At 39.8% G+C, this 14,879-nt stretch overlaps 1 protein-coding gene and 1 pseudogene across 1 annotated transcript in view; both read left to right on the top strand.

Moving 5' to 3' along the window:
• The first annotated feature begins 2,726 nt into the window (after nt 1-2,726).
• Nucleotides 2,727-14,879, top strand: part of LOC148893873 (disheveled-associated activator of morphogenesis 1-like) — a 55,611-nt gene continuing 43,458 nt past the window's right edge. The window contains exons 1-5 of the mRNA XM_089004421.1: nt 2,727-3,214; nt 7,010-7,219; nt 7,305-7,394; nt 10,121-10,192; nt 14,258-14,352. Of these exons, the coding sequence (XP_088860547.1) occupies nt 3,209-3,214; nt 7,010-7,219; nt 7,305-7,394; nt 10,121-10,192; nt 14,258-14,352 (473 nt within the window). The 5' untranslated portion in view covers nt 2,727-3,208. The remainder of the gene's footprint in view (nt 3,215-7,009; nt 7,220-7,304; nt 7,395-10,120; nt 10,193-14,257; nt 14,353-14,879) is intronic.
• LOC148893874 (uncharacterized) lies at nt 11,068-12,380 on the top strand (annotated as a pseudogene).

The raw sequence follows: 14,879 nt of genomic DNA on the forward strand, positions 1-14,879 counted from the left end.
AGGAAACCGGAGGACCTGGTCAAAACCCACACGGGCCTGGGGAGAACATGCAAATTCCACACAGGGTGGCCAGTGCCGGATTTGAACTCACAAACGCTGCACCGTTACATTTGTGTGCTCATCAATTGATGACCGAGCCACCCAGCTGCAAACCACTGTGTCCTTAACGTGTAAGAGGAAAAAAAAAAGAAATATGTCCCAAACCATGCAACACCAAAACAAGAAATTGCATAAAATCTATAGATAATAATGCATTCAAACTGAACAGCAACATTAACTCAAGAGCACAACATTAAAAAAAACTTTCACCTGCAAAGCCAAAATCGATATAAATTTGTGCTGATTTATTGTAATCAAAACGATGTCTGCATTAATGGCTACAATGACATGATGCTGAAAGTAATACTACCACCTCTGCTTTTTTTTTAAACACACGAAGGAATTTGGTCTGCCACCTTATATGATGCCAACAACGCTCGCTGGTTTACTGAAGGAGCAGTCACCAAGCAGGAACATTGTTGGCAATGTTCGGCATGTTTTCACTGAAAAAAAAACCTCAATATTGTTATCGGTGTGATTGGGGTTTAAAGTGACACCTTAATTTATTTGGCTTCAGGCTGTCCGCTGCCAACATGATTAGACACGGTAAGCACATCATTCTTTTCTTTCCCACCGTAGCACAGTGAAGCCAAGTGCTACGGTGTATATATGCTTTGTCATATTTGTCTTAGCTTACGGGAGCCTTTTGTTTGTCTCTTTACTTTACCTCAGGCACTTTCCGCCTGTCTTCTCATCCCTGTGCAATATGTTTTCATGGTGTCACTTGACGGTCTGCTACATTTTGTGTCAACAATTGATGATGATACTCTCTGATGGAAACTAACAGTGCCACTGCCCCCTAATATAGTGGAGGTGGAATTGCAATTTATTCTCAGACATAAAATATATATACAGTAAAGTCTCATTATATCGATATCGGTTGTATCGATAGTACCGCTTAATTTGGCATTCTTATTTTGTAAATCTTATTTTGTATAATCGCTCATTCTGTGTCGGAAACAAAAAGTGAACATTGGAAAAAATTGGAGAGAAAATGTGTTCAGTTATTTTAGTGCTGAACACACTTTCTCTCCAATTTTTTCCAATGTTCACTTTTTGTTTCCAACACAGAATGAGTGATTATACAAAACAAGATTTACAAAATAATAATAATATTGTGATTAATTATTATATAGATACTATACTGCATACTACTATATATATATAGTATCTATATATATATATATATATATATATATATATATATATATATATATATATATATATATATATATATATATATATATATAGTATCTATATATATATCGTATCTATATAATAATTAATCACAATAATTCCATAATTTGACATTCTTATTATATATATATATATATATAGTAAAGTCTCGTTATATCGATATTCTCGGGAGTCCGAAAAAATATCGATATAACCGGGACTATCGATATATCCGACCCTGTTTGCATGTAATTTTCCCCGTGCGTGCATAGAAATAGTATCGATATAACCGGGACTATCGATATATCCGATATCGATATAACGAGACTTTACTGTATTTATACATTCTTATTATATTTTTTTTTTTCCAGACTTTTTTCTCATTTGTCATTCTCATCCTTGCATGAAGGAGCTAAAGAGTGAAGTTAAGTAGAAAGCCATTTAAAAAAGGCAGCAGAAAAAAACTATGGGTCGGCTAATGAGATAAAACATCAGTTAATTTAACTGAAACCTTGAGTTCTACTGGAATGACGACGACGATGATTTAAAATCCATCACGAGGTATTCAGGAATAGTAAGCAGAGTAACGACAGGCGGGAAAATACTTAATTTGGAGCAGAACCATAATACCATCTGCTACTGATTAGAAACACGTGAGTGATTGCAATCGGTGCAGCTTTGTGACTCCGCCCACTGCTTAACCATGATGGACTGCCAACAAAGAGCTCACTTCAACAAACAGGAAAATAAATGAATAAATCATTGAAAAACAGTTGATTTAATGTATGGCCAGTTTTGATTTTGTTGCAATATCTGACAGTAAAATCCTGGTGTATGAGTGCATATGATTGTTTGTCTATGTGTGTCCTGCGATTCAGATTCAGTGGCATACAGTTGATGGTCTACCCCGCCTACTACACCGGAGATAGAGTCGCTCAAATTGGTTGCAGCATACCTGCAACTCATACGAGCGGAAAGTGAATCAGAAAATGAATCAATGTATCATTAAAAAGTAACAGTATTGCTGGTGGACATCAATATTTAATGCAATCTGTACTTCAAGCCAAGATACCCAAGACTTAAATGCTGAATTATATTTTTCCATGTAACAAATTGAATTCTGCAAATTGACCTCATGATGTATGCATGATATTTTGGCGTTGCGTAATGAGGAAGTAGGGTGAATTATGTCATTGATACATACAAATCTTGTATTTTTGCATCAGTCAGGCCACAAGAAGAAATATTTCACGAAAGAAATAAAGTACATATTATAATATGTATTATAAGAGCAGTGATTTAAGTGGTGAAGCAGGCCAACGCGCTTCTCTCTCCTGAATTTAAACACACAATCGTACAAAAAATGTAGTGGGTGAGGTCGGGGTGTGACTGCCCCAACCAGGAATGCAGTTGTATGTGTTTTTTTTGGGCTCTGCACATACTCGCACTGTCAACCTGCCTCTTCGGTAAGGTTCTCTCAATGTTGGAAAAGAAACAGTGTGTCTAGTTTCACTCAAAGAGGGCTGAGGATTGTCGAGGTTGTGCCGACCTGTGGAGAGGATTTTGTGTTTTTCTTCTAGACAACATCAAATCACTGGACCTGGAAGAAGGCCCGTGCAAGGATTACATTCAAACTATTAACATCACGAAATAGATTTGGATTATCTTCAATCATTTGCTTTCACACATTTTGCTTTACACCGGAATTGTTTGTTGAAAGTTGATGATTGGGTAACATTGGAAGACTTTTAGTGCATCGGTTAAACAACACACGAAAATGTTCTCAGATATTGGAAAGTGATCAGCTTTCAGTCAAATGATTTAAGACATTGGAATACAGAGCAATGACATCATCTCACAACCTGTGAGACGTCCCGAATGCTGAATTTAAATATGGCAACACACCGCATGACACTGGAGCAAGTCTGATTGCATGAAGGTAAGGAATTTCAAGAAAGGTGCGCACATGACCCAGCATGCTTGACTGGCACTTTAATTGAGGATCTTAAAAAATGTCCTGTTTTAGTTGAACTCTCCACAAAAGAACTGCCACTTTCAAACTTGTGGAATGAAAAACGTTGAGTTTTTCTTGACCAAACCTTTTAAACGGTTTAAACAGAGATCGGGGTTATGTTTTTATGACCTTCCCATATGACATTTCTAAAAGAATGTCATGTCAGTCACAATTCTTCACTCCAGAGAAACAGCAGCACTTGCTTCATTTTTGAAACTAGGTAAATGAAGCACATACAATGCAATGTAATACATATTGATTTATATAGTGCTTTAAAGGACAACCGACATCACTTTTTTGTTTTTTAACTGACATCAGAAAAACGTTTTATAGCCTAGTATTATCTAAAATACCCAAAACACGCAGTGTGATATTTTTAGTCAAATGCAAAACATCAATAAAAATGACTTAAAGTGTCCAAAATCTGCAAAAAAATTGAGCTGCGAATTGGGCATTTTCAGAAAGTCCCGCCCCCAGTTTGTGACGTGACACCAAGACGTCTTGCATTGCTGGAGAATCAAAACAATGGTTTCAGATTCGGAGAATATGCTTTCTTGTTACACATCCAGTTATGATTCAATGATGATGATTCAAATAGTTCTGAAGAGGAAAGCATACATGTTTGCAATCGATTAAATAATTTATTCCGTGTCATTTTGAGGCATCTGGTCTGCAATGTAGCGTCCCAGAAAAGAGGCAGAAAAATGGCGACCAGCTCCTGTGAGGAATGAATCAGCCCGTTTCCACAGGCTGATAAATTCCTTCCATGGAGCTTGGACGCCCTCTTCTGGCGGCTTTTGGGTGCAACACGAGGTTTTCAGACCAAACGAGTATAGCAAAATACATTGACATGATGGAAGGACTGCTACAATGTGTCTTTTTTCGGTCAGGGGCGTTCCTTGAGTGACGTCACGTACGGACTCGTCGCCAACTCAAAAACAAGACTTCCTGAATATTCAGCGCGAGTCTTAAAACGTAAAATATAGCTATATGCGGTTGATTCTTATTAAAATACGCTCAGTAGAAGTCATTTGAAGCCATTTTACAACTTATGGACACAACTTGTCCGGAGACGTCAGTTGTCCTTTAAGACCAGCTGAAGCTGTAACAAGGCACATAACATGGACAGCTATCATATACAGGAAATAAAGCAGTCGCAAAAATAGAGTTATTGTGTTTTAGTTTGAATTTCAAAACTGCACATTTTGTAGATTATTATTATTATTATTATTATTTTTTTGTCACAGCACTACATCGTCTTCAATTTTCTTTGGTAAGTTTATGCTAAACGGCAGTTTTCATGCATATAGCGCTTTCACAAAAGCTCAAGCAGTAACAAAGCGCTTAACAAAACACTTAGCATAAAGTAATATAATGCCACATTTGTTGTTGATGGATACATTTGTTGTTGTTGGATAAATGCATACATAACTAGCTAACGAATTAGTTATCAAGCCAGATAGATGATAGATATCCATTTAAATCCATCTATCCATCCATCCATTTTCCGTACCGCTTATTCCTCATTAAGGTCACGGGGATGCTAGAACCTATCCCAGCTGTCTTCGGGCACGAGGCAGGGGACACCCTGCGTTGGTTGCCAGGCAATTGCAAGCCACACAGAGACAAACAACCAACATCGCTCACACTCACATCTAGGCACAATTTGGAGTGTTCAATCAGCCTGCCATGCATGTTTTTGGAATGTGGGATGAAACCTGACAGTGTTATGCAGAAATGTGGTTGTATGAATTTTATTAACCCCTCTGAGGCCTGTTATAAATCATAGTTTTCCCTGGGCAAAAGTATATTTATATTCAACTATGAATGACAAATTGCTCGACTGGACAAATCACAGAAACAAAATTTACAAGCTCAAATTGTGCATTTTTTTTTACTGAATAATCCCACCCACCATCTGTTTTCTCATCTGGTGTAATCGGTAAACTCAGATGATTGAGCAAAAGTTGTGGAAGGAACCAGGGCTGGTTTGCAATTAATCATTTTTTTTTTTTCATTTTATGATCTGCTTTATCTTCACAAGGGTTGCAGCAATTTCTTCTCCTCCTTCAGCTATTGTGGGTTGACAAAACCGCAATTCAATCAACACAACAAAGTATTTGCTTATGCAGCTCGCTCCAGATACAGTGTGCTAGCTGTGGCCAGTCACAAGTGGCAAGTGATACTATGATTGACTGATTACATCCAATCAATCATAGTTTGCGAAAACTGATGTTACCCAGACCTGCGAGCAAGCGTGGCGGGTCACCAAATCGAAATCTGACTGGTAAATGCAACAGAGATTAGTTAATGGACAACCGACGCCTCCGGACAAGTTGGGTCCATAATTTGTAAAATCACTTCAAATGACTTCTACTGAGCGTGTTTTGCAAAGATTCCACCGCCTATAGCTATATTTTACATTTTAAGACTCGTGCTGAATATTCAGGAATTCTTGTTTTGGAGTTGGTGACGATACCTCCCGTGACGTCACGGTTGGTATTGTCACTGAAAGCGACACATTCCAAAGTTCCATTTTGGGAACTTTGTTTGGTCTGAAAACTTTGTGTTGATCCGTGTTGATGTGGAAATTAGAAGGAAAAAACATAAATAACGTGATGGTGAATCGTTGTGCGTTGCACCAAGACTACTACGTATTTGATACGAGCTGACACAAATTCCCAGCATACACATCAGCCCATATCCAACGGAGCTTGGGCGCCATCTTGTGCATTTTCTGGGATGCTACATTTCAGTCCAGATTTCTCAAAATGACACTGAATAAATTCTTTAATTGATTGCAAACATTTATACTTTCCTCTTCAGAACTATTTGAATCATATTTATAACTGGATGAGTAACTAGAAAGACAATTTGAAATTATTTAATCAGAATTTATGGACAAAATATAATTAACATCATTTTGTGATTCAGATAATTTTAGGCCAGCTGAGAAAGCCTTGCAGTCCCTGAAAGGCCAACTGTGCGGGGAGAGCAGGCAAATTCCACACAAGGAGTCTAAAGCGGAGATTGAACCCACAACCTCTGTGAGGTCGACATGCGAACCACTCGGCTACTGGGTCCCCCTCCAAATAATCATAGTTGATTATTTCTATTTCAATGCGTTTTAAAAAGCAAATTCCAAAAAGTTCAGTTAAACATGTGTTAAGTCACTTTTTTTTGCCTGAGAAGCGGAGAAAGCAGGTACGTTTTGTTGAGCTCGACTTGGGTGCGGTATAGAAAATTTTAAACCATTAATGGAGATTAACGCAGAATTGGCTGAAAGAGCCACAACTTGATACACACCCAGTGCAATTAGGAATATATTCAGGTGTCTTTTGAGAATCAGACCGACATTCATCATATGTGTCAAGTTGTGCGCAGTGGAGTTTCAAGTGGAGATTCATTGTATTTGATTTGGCAACGTAAAAATATTACTAAGCAAATGTAAGAAGACATTTGTTGTTTGTTGCACATTAAAAGCTTAATAAACTTGTGAATAAATCATAAGTTACAATAGACTATTTCATTATGAACCATTTTACCCTCATAATTACCAAGACATTTTCTTGACACATTGCAAGCACTGTATAAGTATGTTTTGTTAAAAAGCTTTGAAATATAGTGGATGGGCTTATAATCAGTTGTGTTATATGTTCCGGAAATTACAATAACACATCTTGAATAAGTATTAAGTGTTGCTATTTCATCCTTTGGCAGCAATTCTCTAAGTTGGTGGCAGCGAACATGACATTCCAGGGAGCACATCGTCAGGGGCAACTCTTCGCGACCTTGTTTCCTTGCTGTTTCAAGAATAACGACGAGTCGGAAATCACCCACTTCCATGATAATATCAGTACTGCAGTGTTGGAGCCCACCTTACCGATGCCCCCTCATGAAGACCTGGACTTGTTGTTCACTGAGTTGGTGGTGAGTGCACAACTCGATGCTTGCTCTATATGTGTGAAACTCAAAATTGATGAAGATCCTTTCTTCTGCTCAACCTCTCTTGAAGGATGAACTGGACCTCACAGAGGAACACAGAGAAGGGATGTTTGCATTGCCAGCAGAGAAAAAATGGAAGCTTTACTGGAGTAAAAAGATGGTAAGGAGCGTATCCATGTTGTACAGCTATGTCTCGTGGTAAATAACTACAGTAAAGTCTCGTTATATCGATATTCTCGGGAGTCGGAAAAAATATCGATATAACCGGACTATCGATATATCCAATCCTGTGGCATGTAAATTTTCTCCTTGCGTTCATTGAAATAGTATCGTAATAAGCAGTACTATCGATATAACCGATATCGATATAATGAGACTTTACTGTATTTGAATAACGGAATAACTATTTGAATATATTCATAACTGGATGAGTAACAAGAAAGCATATTTTCCGAATCTGAACTCTCTGAAGCCATTGTTTTGATTCTGGAGCAATGCAGTGTGTGACCAATAGTGACGTCACGAACAAGGGGCCGGGACTTTCTGAAACCGTCCAGTTCCGAGCTCATTTTGTGGCAGTTTTGGGACCCTTTAAGTCTGGAGACTTTATTTTACTAAATGCATCGCAGACACACTGCAGAGTTGCCGTTCTGCCACCATAGCGGTCCCAGCCGTAGAAAAAGTAAAGAGTCTGGCGGTCGTCGTCGTAAGTGCGGGTGATCGTAACTTGCACCGGTCGTAAATCGGATGTTACCTGTGTGACCTTGGCTTACGCACTTAATTGGTTCCAAGACAGAGTGTGTAAGGCGAAAAGTGTCTATCCCAAAAATGAATTTCCCATCGGAAACCATTAAAATGAGAATAATCCGTTCCCAGGTCTCCATAAAATATTATATTCAACTAAAGAAACCTTAAAACTACAAACAATATACAGTAAAGTCTCGTTATATCGATATTCAAGGGAGTCCGAAAAAATATCGATATAACCGGGACTATCGATATATCCGATCCTGCGCTGAACTGCATTAAACAAAAGCCGCCAAAAGAGGGCAGCCAAGCGCCATATAAGAAACGGAGCTGGCCATTAGCTCCCTTTTTTTTTGGGTGAGAGATGTTCCCCCAATGTTGCCTCAAAATGGCACATATAATTCTTTAATGATTGTAAACATGTATGCTTTAATCTTCAGAACTACAGTGTATTTGAAACATATTCATAACTGGATGTGTAACAAGAAAGCATATTATCCGAATCTGAAGCCATTGTTTGGATTCACAAGCAATGCAAGACGTCTTGGCATGAAGTCATTTTTATTTGCATTTGAATAAAAAGTGACATCGGCTGTCCTTTAATACACAGTATGGAATGTTAATAATTTTCAAAATCATCGCGCTTCAGCAGACAAAACAAGAAACATTGTTGCAAAAAACGATTGCATTCATATACAGTACAGTGGGCATGTACATAACACAACAGGGAAACTGCAACACTTACATCTTACTGTATTATGTATACAATTTAAAAAAGTCATCAATCTTCTTCTGCTTCCCATTTTTACCTTTTAACACAAACACTTCAATCTCGTCTGCTACACACGAGCTAGCGTCTGAAAATGAAAATGGCTCTGCTACACGGGTGCTGGGCACGTAACCAAGTCACCTGACCAAGTCGACCAATGGCGCGACTGATGGCGTGACACGTAACCAAGACACGTGACCAAGTTGACCAATGGCGCGACCGATGGCGTGTCACGTGACAAAGTCACACGGCCAAGCCGACCAATAGCGCGACCGATGGCGGCTCATGTGACCAAGTCGACCAATGGCGCGACCGATGGCGGCTCACGTAACAAGACACGTGACCAAGTTGACCAATGGCGCGACGGATATATCGATATAAACAACAAAAATGGCCGGCGGGGGATGAAAAGGAGCACCGTAATAACCGGATCATCGTAATAACCGGGTATCGTACTAAACGGTACTAATTATACATAAAAAGACTAGAAATGTGCAAGGGAAATGAAAATAGTATCGTAATAAGCGGTACTATCGATATAACCGATATTGATATAACGAGACTTTACTGTACCTTATTCTATGTATAATAAATGTACTATTGTATTGTAATGAAAGAAATACACTGCACTGTTTAATAAAGTCATTTTATTTACCTTTGTGATGGTCGTTGATGGCTTGATGGAATGGGGTTCCCACTTCTCTTCCTGTGTTATGAAAGTCCGGTTAGGCATCATTTTCCAAAAAAGGCCGGTCTCATCTGCCTTAAATACTTGCTGAGGAACGTACCCTTCTTCTTTCACCAGTTCGAGGAATGATCTCTTGAAGGCTTCGGCAGATTTACTGTCAGAACTGGCTACTTCACCATGACAAGAAACGCAGTGAATCCCAGTTCGGCGCTTAAAGTTCTCGAACCATCGGTTGCTGGCTTAAAAACCATCAATAAGCGCCAAACTTCCAGGTTGCCGCATGGCGATATCATAGTGAATTTGCCGTGCTTTCTCGCATATAATTGCTTAATTCACGCATTCGCCGGATAGCTGCTTTTCGTTAATCCCAATTAATTTTTTCAACTTCTTCTATTGCCCGAGACTGTTGCTTTGACAGCACGGAAACACCTTTAGCAACTCTAGCATCCTTAATGGCTTCTTTGTTGCGAAGGATGGTAGCAATGGTGGACTGAGCATATCGGTATTGGGCTGTTAATTCAGACAAATGCACACATCGTTCGTGTTTTTCAATGATCTCCTTCTTCTCCTCGACTGCAATTTTGATTTGTGTCTTCTTCGGCTGAACACGAGCCTGTGGTGGGGTCTTTTTTGGTGCATGAGCTCTCTACCATGACCAAACTGTATGTGTTTTGCATCCCAGGAAGCAGAAGAGGATAAAGGAGCAGCAAGCTGGCCAGAGTATTATATTGACCAGCTACGTTCAATGGCCGCGGTAAGTACACATCAGATGTCTGTTCTCTTTAAATTACATTTTCCAGACGCATTTATCCTCACGAGGGTCGCCAGAGGTTCTGGAGCTTATCCCAGCCATCTTTTGGCGTCATGCAGGAGACACCCTGAATTGGTTGACAGTCAATCGCAGTGCACACTCACAGACATACAACCATCTGTGCTCACACCAAGCGGTAATTTAGAGTGTGCATTCAGCCTGCCATGCATGTTCTTTAGAATGTGGGAGGAAACCGAATGACCCAGAGAAAACCCACGCGGGCCTGGGGACAACATGCAAACTCCACACAGGGAGGCCAGAGTGGGATTTGAACTCACAACCTCTTCACTGTGAAGTCAGCGTGTTAACCACTTGACTACTGAGGAGCCACATATCTTATTCTTATTCTTATTCTTGTTCTTGTTCTTGTTCTTGTTCTTATTCTTATTCTTATTCTTATTCTTATTCTTATTCTTGTTCTTGTTCTTATTATTACGATTATTACTATTATTACTATTATTACATTTATTACAATTATTACAATTATTGCTGTTATTATTGTTATTATTCATATTCATCCATTTTCCCGAAACCGGTATTGTTTCAGGTTGCGGGGGGTGCTGGATGATGATGATAATGATGATGATGATGATGATAATGATGATGATGATGATGATGATGATGATGATTGCTATGAGGATGGAAATGCTATTGTGAATACCTTTTTTCAGAAGAGACAGGAATATAGGATGACTTATAAGAGTGGAGGCAGAAGTATAAAGGTAGACTACATTTTGGATAGATGTTGGCATCTGAAGGAAATCGGTGACTGCAAAGTAGTGGTTGGTGAGAGTGTAGCCAGACAGCATAGGTTGGTGCTGCGTAGGATGACCCCGATGGTGAGGAAGATGAAGAAACCAAAAGCAGAGTGAGGACAAAATGGTGGAAGTTGAAAAAGGAAGAGTGCACCAATGACTTTCAGGAAGGAGTTGGATAGCAATGGCCTTCCAAACTACAGTGAATGTGCTCAAAAAACAGGTTGGAAAATAAATGCCATATCAGCTGGAAGAAAACTAGATAAGTAGACTTGGTGGTGTAATGACGAGGTGCAGTTTTGTATACAGACAAAGAGTAACTTATTTCTCTATACACACTCCTGCAAAGAAAAAGTGGGATACTGAGAGGACAGAAGAGAGTAGAGAGGAGCACAGGGAAATGCAGTGCACAGTGAAAGTAAAGGTGGCAAAGGCCAAACAAGGGGCCTACTTTGACTTGTATGCTAGGCTAAACAGCAAGGAAGGAGAGGCTGATCTTTACAGGTTGGAGAGACAGAGAGACAAAGATAGTATGGACCTGCAGCAGGTTAGGGTGATTAAGGATTGAGATGGCAATGTATTAACAGGTGCCAGGCGTGTGATGGCAAGATGGAAAGAGTACTTTGTAGAATTTCATGAATGAGGAAAATGAGAAAGAACAAATAGTTGAAGATGTGACTGTTGTGGACCAAGACGTAGCAAAGATTAGCAAGGATAAAGTGAGGAGGGCGCTGAAGGGGATGAAGATGGAAAGGGTCTTGGGCCTGATGGTTAACCAATCGAGGTATGGAAGTGTCGAGGAGATGTGGCAGTGGTGCTTCTGACTAGGTTGTTCAACAAGATCTTAGATGGTGAGAAGATGCCTGAAGAATGGAGGCAAAGTGTACTCATGCCCAATTTTAAGAACAAGGGAGATGTGCAGAGTGGTAGTAACTACAGAGGAATAAAGTTGATGAGCCGTACAATGACACTATGGGAACGAGTAGTTGAATCTAGACTAAGAGTAGAATTAAGCATTTGTGAACAACAGTATGGTTTCATGCCAAAAAAAGAGTATGGCAGATGTAGTGTTTATTTTAAGGATGCTGATAGAGAAGTACAGAGAAGGTCAGAGGGAACTGCATTGTGTGTTTGTTGATCTTGATAAAACGGATTACAGGGTCCCCAGACAAGAACTGTCGAATTGCATGAGGAAGTTTGGCGTGACAGAGAAGTATGTCAGAGTATGCAGGACATGTACGGTGACGAAGACAGTTGTGAGGTGTGCTGTCCGTGTGACAGAGGAATTCAACGTGGAGGTGCGACTTCACCATGGGTCAGCTCTGAGCCCCTTTTTATTCGCTATGGTGATGGACTTGATAACAGACGATATTTGACAGTAAACTCCTCAGTTGCAGCAAGACAGAATACATTTGTCAATGACAGGGACTGAAGTAGAAGAGTGAGGTTACAGAAAAAAGAGATAAAGAAGGTGGTGGATTCAAAGTATTCAAACTATCTAGAGCAATGGAGAGTGTGGAAAAGAGGTGAATATGCGTGTTCAGGCAGCCTTGAACGGCCTGTCAGGTGTGATGTGTGATAAAAGAGTTTCAGATGAAAAAAAGGTGTATAAAACTGTAGGGAGACCAGCCATGATGTTTGGACTGGAGACAGTGCAATTGAAGAAAAGGCAGGAATCAGAGCTGGAGTTAGCAAAGATGGTGAGGTTTTCTTTGGGAGCAACTAGGTTCGATAGGATCAAGAACGAATATATCAGAGGGAGAACTCATCTGAGACGTTTTGGAGAGAAAGTAAGAGAGTCCAGCCTGAGATGGTTTGGACATGTCCAGAAGAGAGAGATAGTGAATATATTGGGAGAAGGATGCTGAGCATTGAGCTGACATGCAGAAGGCCGAGAGGAAGACCAAAGAGGAGGTTTATGGATGTTGTGAAAGAGGACATGAAGGTAGCTGGTGTCAGAGAAGAGGATGCATAAAAGAAGATTAGATGAAAATAAATGTATTATTATTGTTATTGTTATTATTACTAGTATTCTTATTATAATTACAGGAGTGGTCAGTCGTTAGTCAGAACACTAGGAACTATCAGTGGAGCAGCTGCAGGGAGTAGTCCTCTGCTCCCCCCAACCTGAGAGCAGGGACCTATCATAGCAGAGTCCGGCACCGCCATGTCTGGACAGTAGGAATATATATATATAGGGCCTAAACAACCAGTAAGACTTTAGTTTGCTGACGAAGTTTCTTGGATTAGAAGCGAAACGTCCGATATCTTCAAAGTACAGATGACGGCTGAAGAAACCTTTTCATCGATTTACATACATACATAGACTGCACCTGTCTATAAACCGCATGTTTATAAAGAAACGTAGCACACAGTAAAAAAAATCAAAGTTTAAATAATATACCTTAACCTTTCTTTCAAAACACTGCCTGTATGCGGCACCAACACAACCAGCATTACGGTCGTAACATCGCCCGAACAGGGCTAGTTAAGAACACATACCAAGTCACTGAGACACGAAAGAAATGTAGTTCGCACTCACTTAACGAAGCTGGTTACAAAAACATAGCAAGTCGCTGAGAGCCGTCCTCATCTTATCATATCATCTCATATTAGCATATTTGTCAATAAAGCTGACTTTGACTTTGACTTGATCTTCTTCCCATAAACTGAAACCATGGAAGTCTTCCCCCTGCGTGTCGGATTGGAATAGCGTCAGATATTCCTCGCCACAGACGCTCTCATTCTTACTTTAGTTGTCACATTCAGTGTCACTTTCATCCTGAGGTAAAGTCACTACCGAGCTTGTGCTGTCCTCTCCGTCACACAGATGACCGGCATTTCGAAACCCGTAGGTGATGGTTGATTATTTTTTTCACACTGCGCCACGCTGACAGGTTTTACCAGTTTTTGTAAGTGATTTCTTGTCTCTGGTCATCAAAGCCAACTCAGAGGACCACTTTACATGAACGATTCACCCGTGAAGTTACATTAAACTTCCTGCCGAGGAAGGCATCTTCCTCGACACATGTATTCACCCTTTTTCACTCTTACGTTTAGTGCTCAAGAGCCACTGTTAAAAAAAAATGCATACATTGGCCGCCTCGTTGCATAAGCCGCAGGGTTGAAAGCTTGTCACAAAAGTCGCGTCTTATAGTCTGGAAATTATGGTAGATATATAGATGCCAATACATAGATCTATATGTATAGATAGATAGATACATTTATCTAAATATTACTTTTGTCTTGTCAGAGAAAGACCATGCTGGATGTGGAGGACGACGAAGACCAAGAAAGACAAAGGGTTGTTGAAAGCCTTAAAACTGCTCTGAGGACACAACCCATGAGGTACATCAAAAACATTTCTGACATGCACACTGTATTTACATATTGTATGTGATTTTGATATATTGGGGTATTGATTGAGGTATATTTTGTTTTTGTTGTTGACATCAGGATATCATGAGGCCAGTTCAAAAATGCTATTTTACATGCAGCAAATATTATGTGATGTGAACAGTGTGATTCAGATATTTTTTTTCAAAATCGACAACAGCCTCTTTTGAATGTGAATATTAGTTATGTATACAATGCGTCTACAGTATGAATGCTGCTCGTAAAACATCTGCTGGTCAATCTGTAAACTTTATAACAGTGTGCTTTTGCATCTCACTTCAATTGAATCACACTCCTTCACACCGACAGCACACCTCACGATTGTTTTACAGTCATGATGCATGTCTTTTACCACTCTGAAATACTTTTCTGTCACTCCAGGCTTCCTCATGCAATACCAGTTCTTCTCTGGGCACCCTGTCATACGCTTTCTCCAGATCTACAAAGATACAGTGCAATTCCTTCTGACCTTCTCTGTA

This window comes from Hippocampus bargibanti, linkage group LG09 (assembly GCF_051943395.1).
Source record: "Hippocampus bargibanti isolate YZ-2025 linkage group LG09, ASM5194339v1, whole genome shotgun sequence".
NCBI classification, from domain to species: Eukaryota; Metazoa; Chordata; class Actinopteri; order Syngnathiformes; family Syngnathidae; genus Hippocampus; species Hippocampus bargibanti.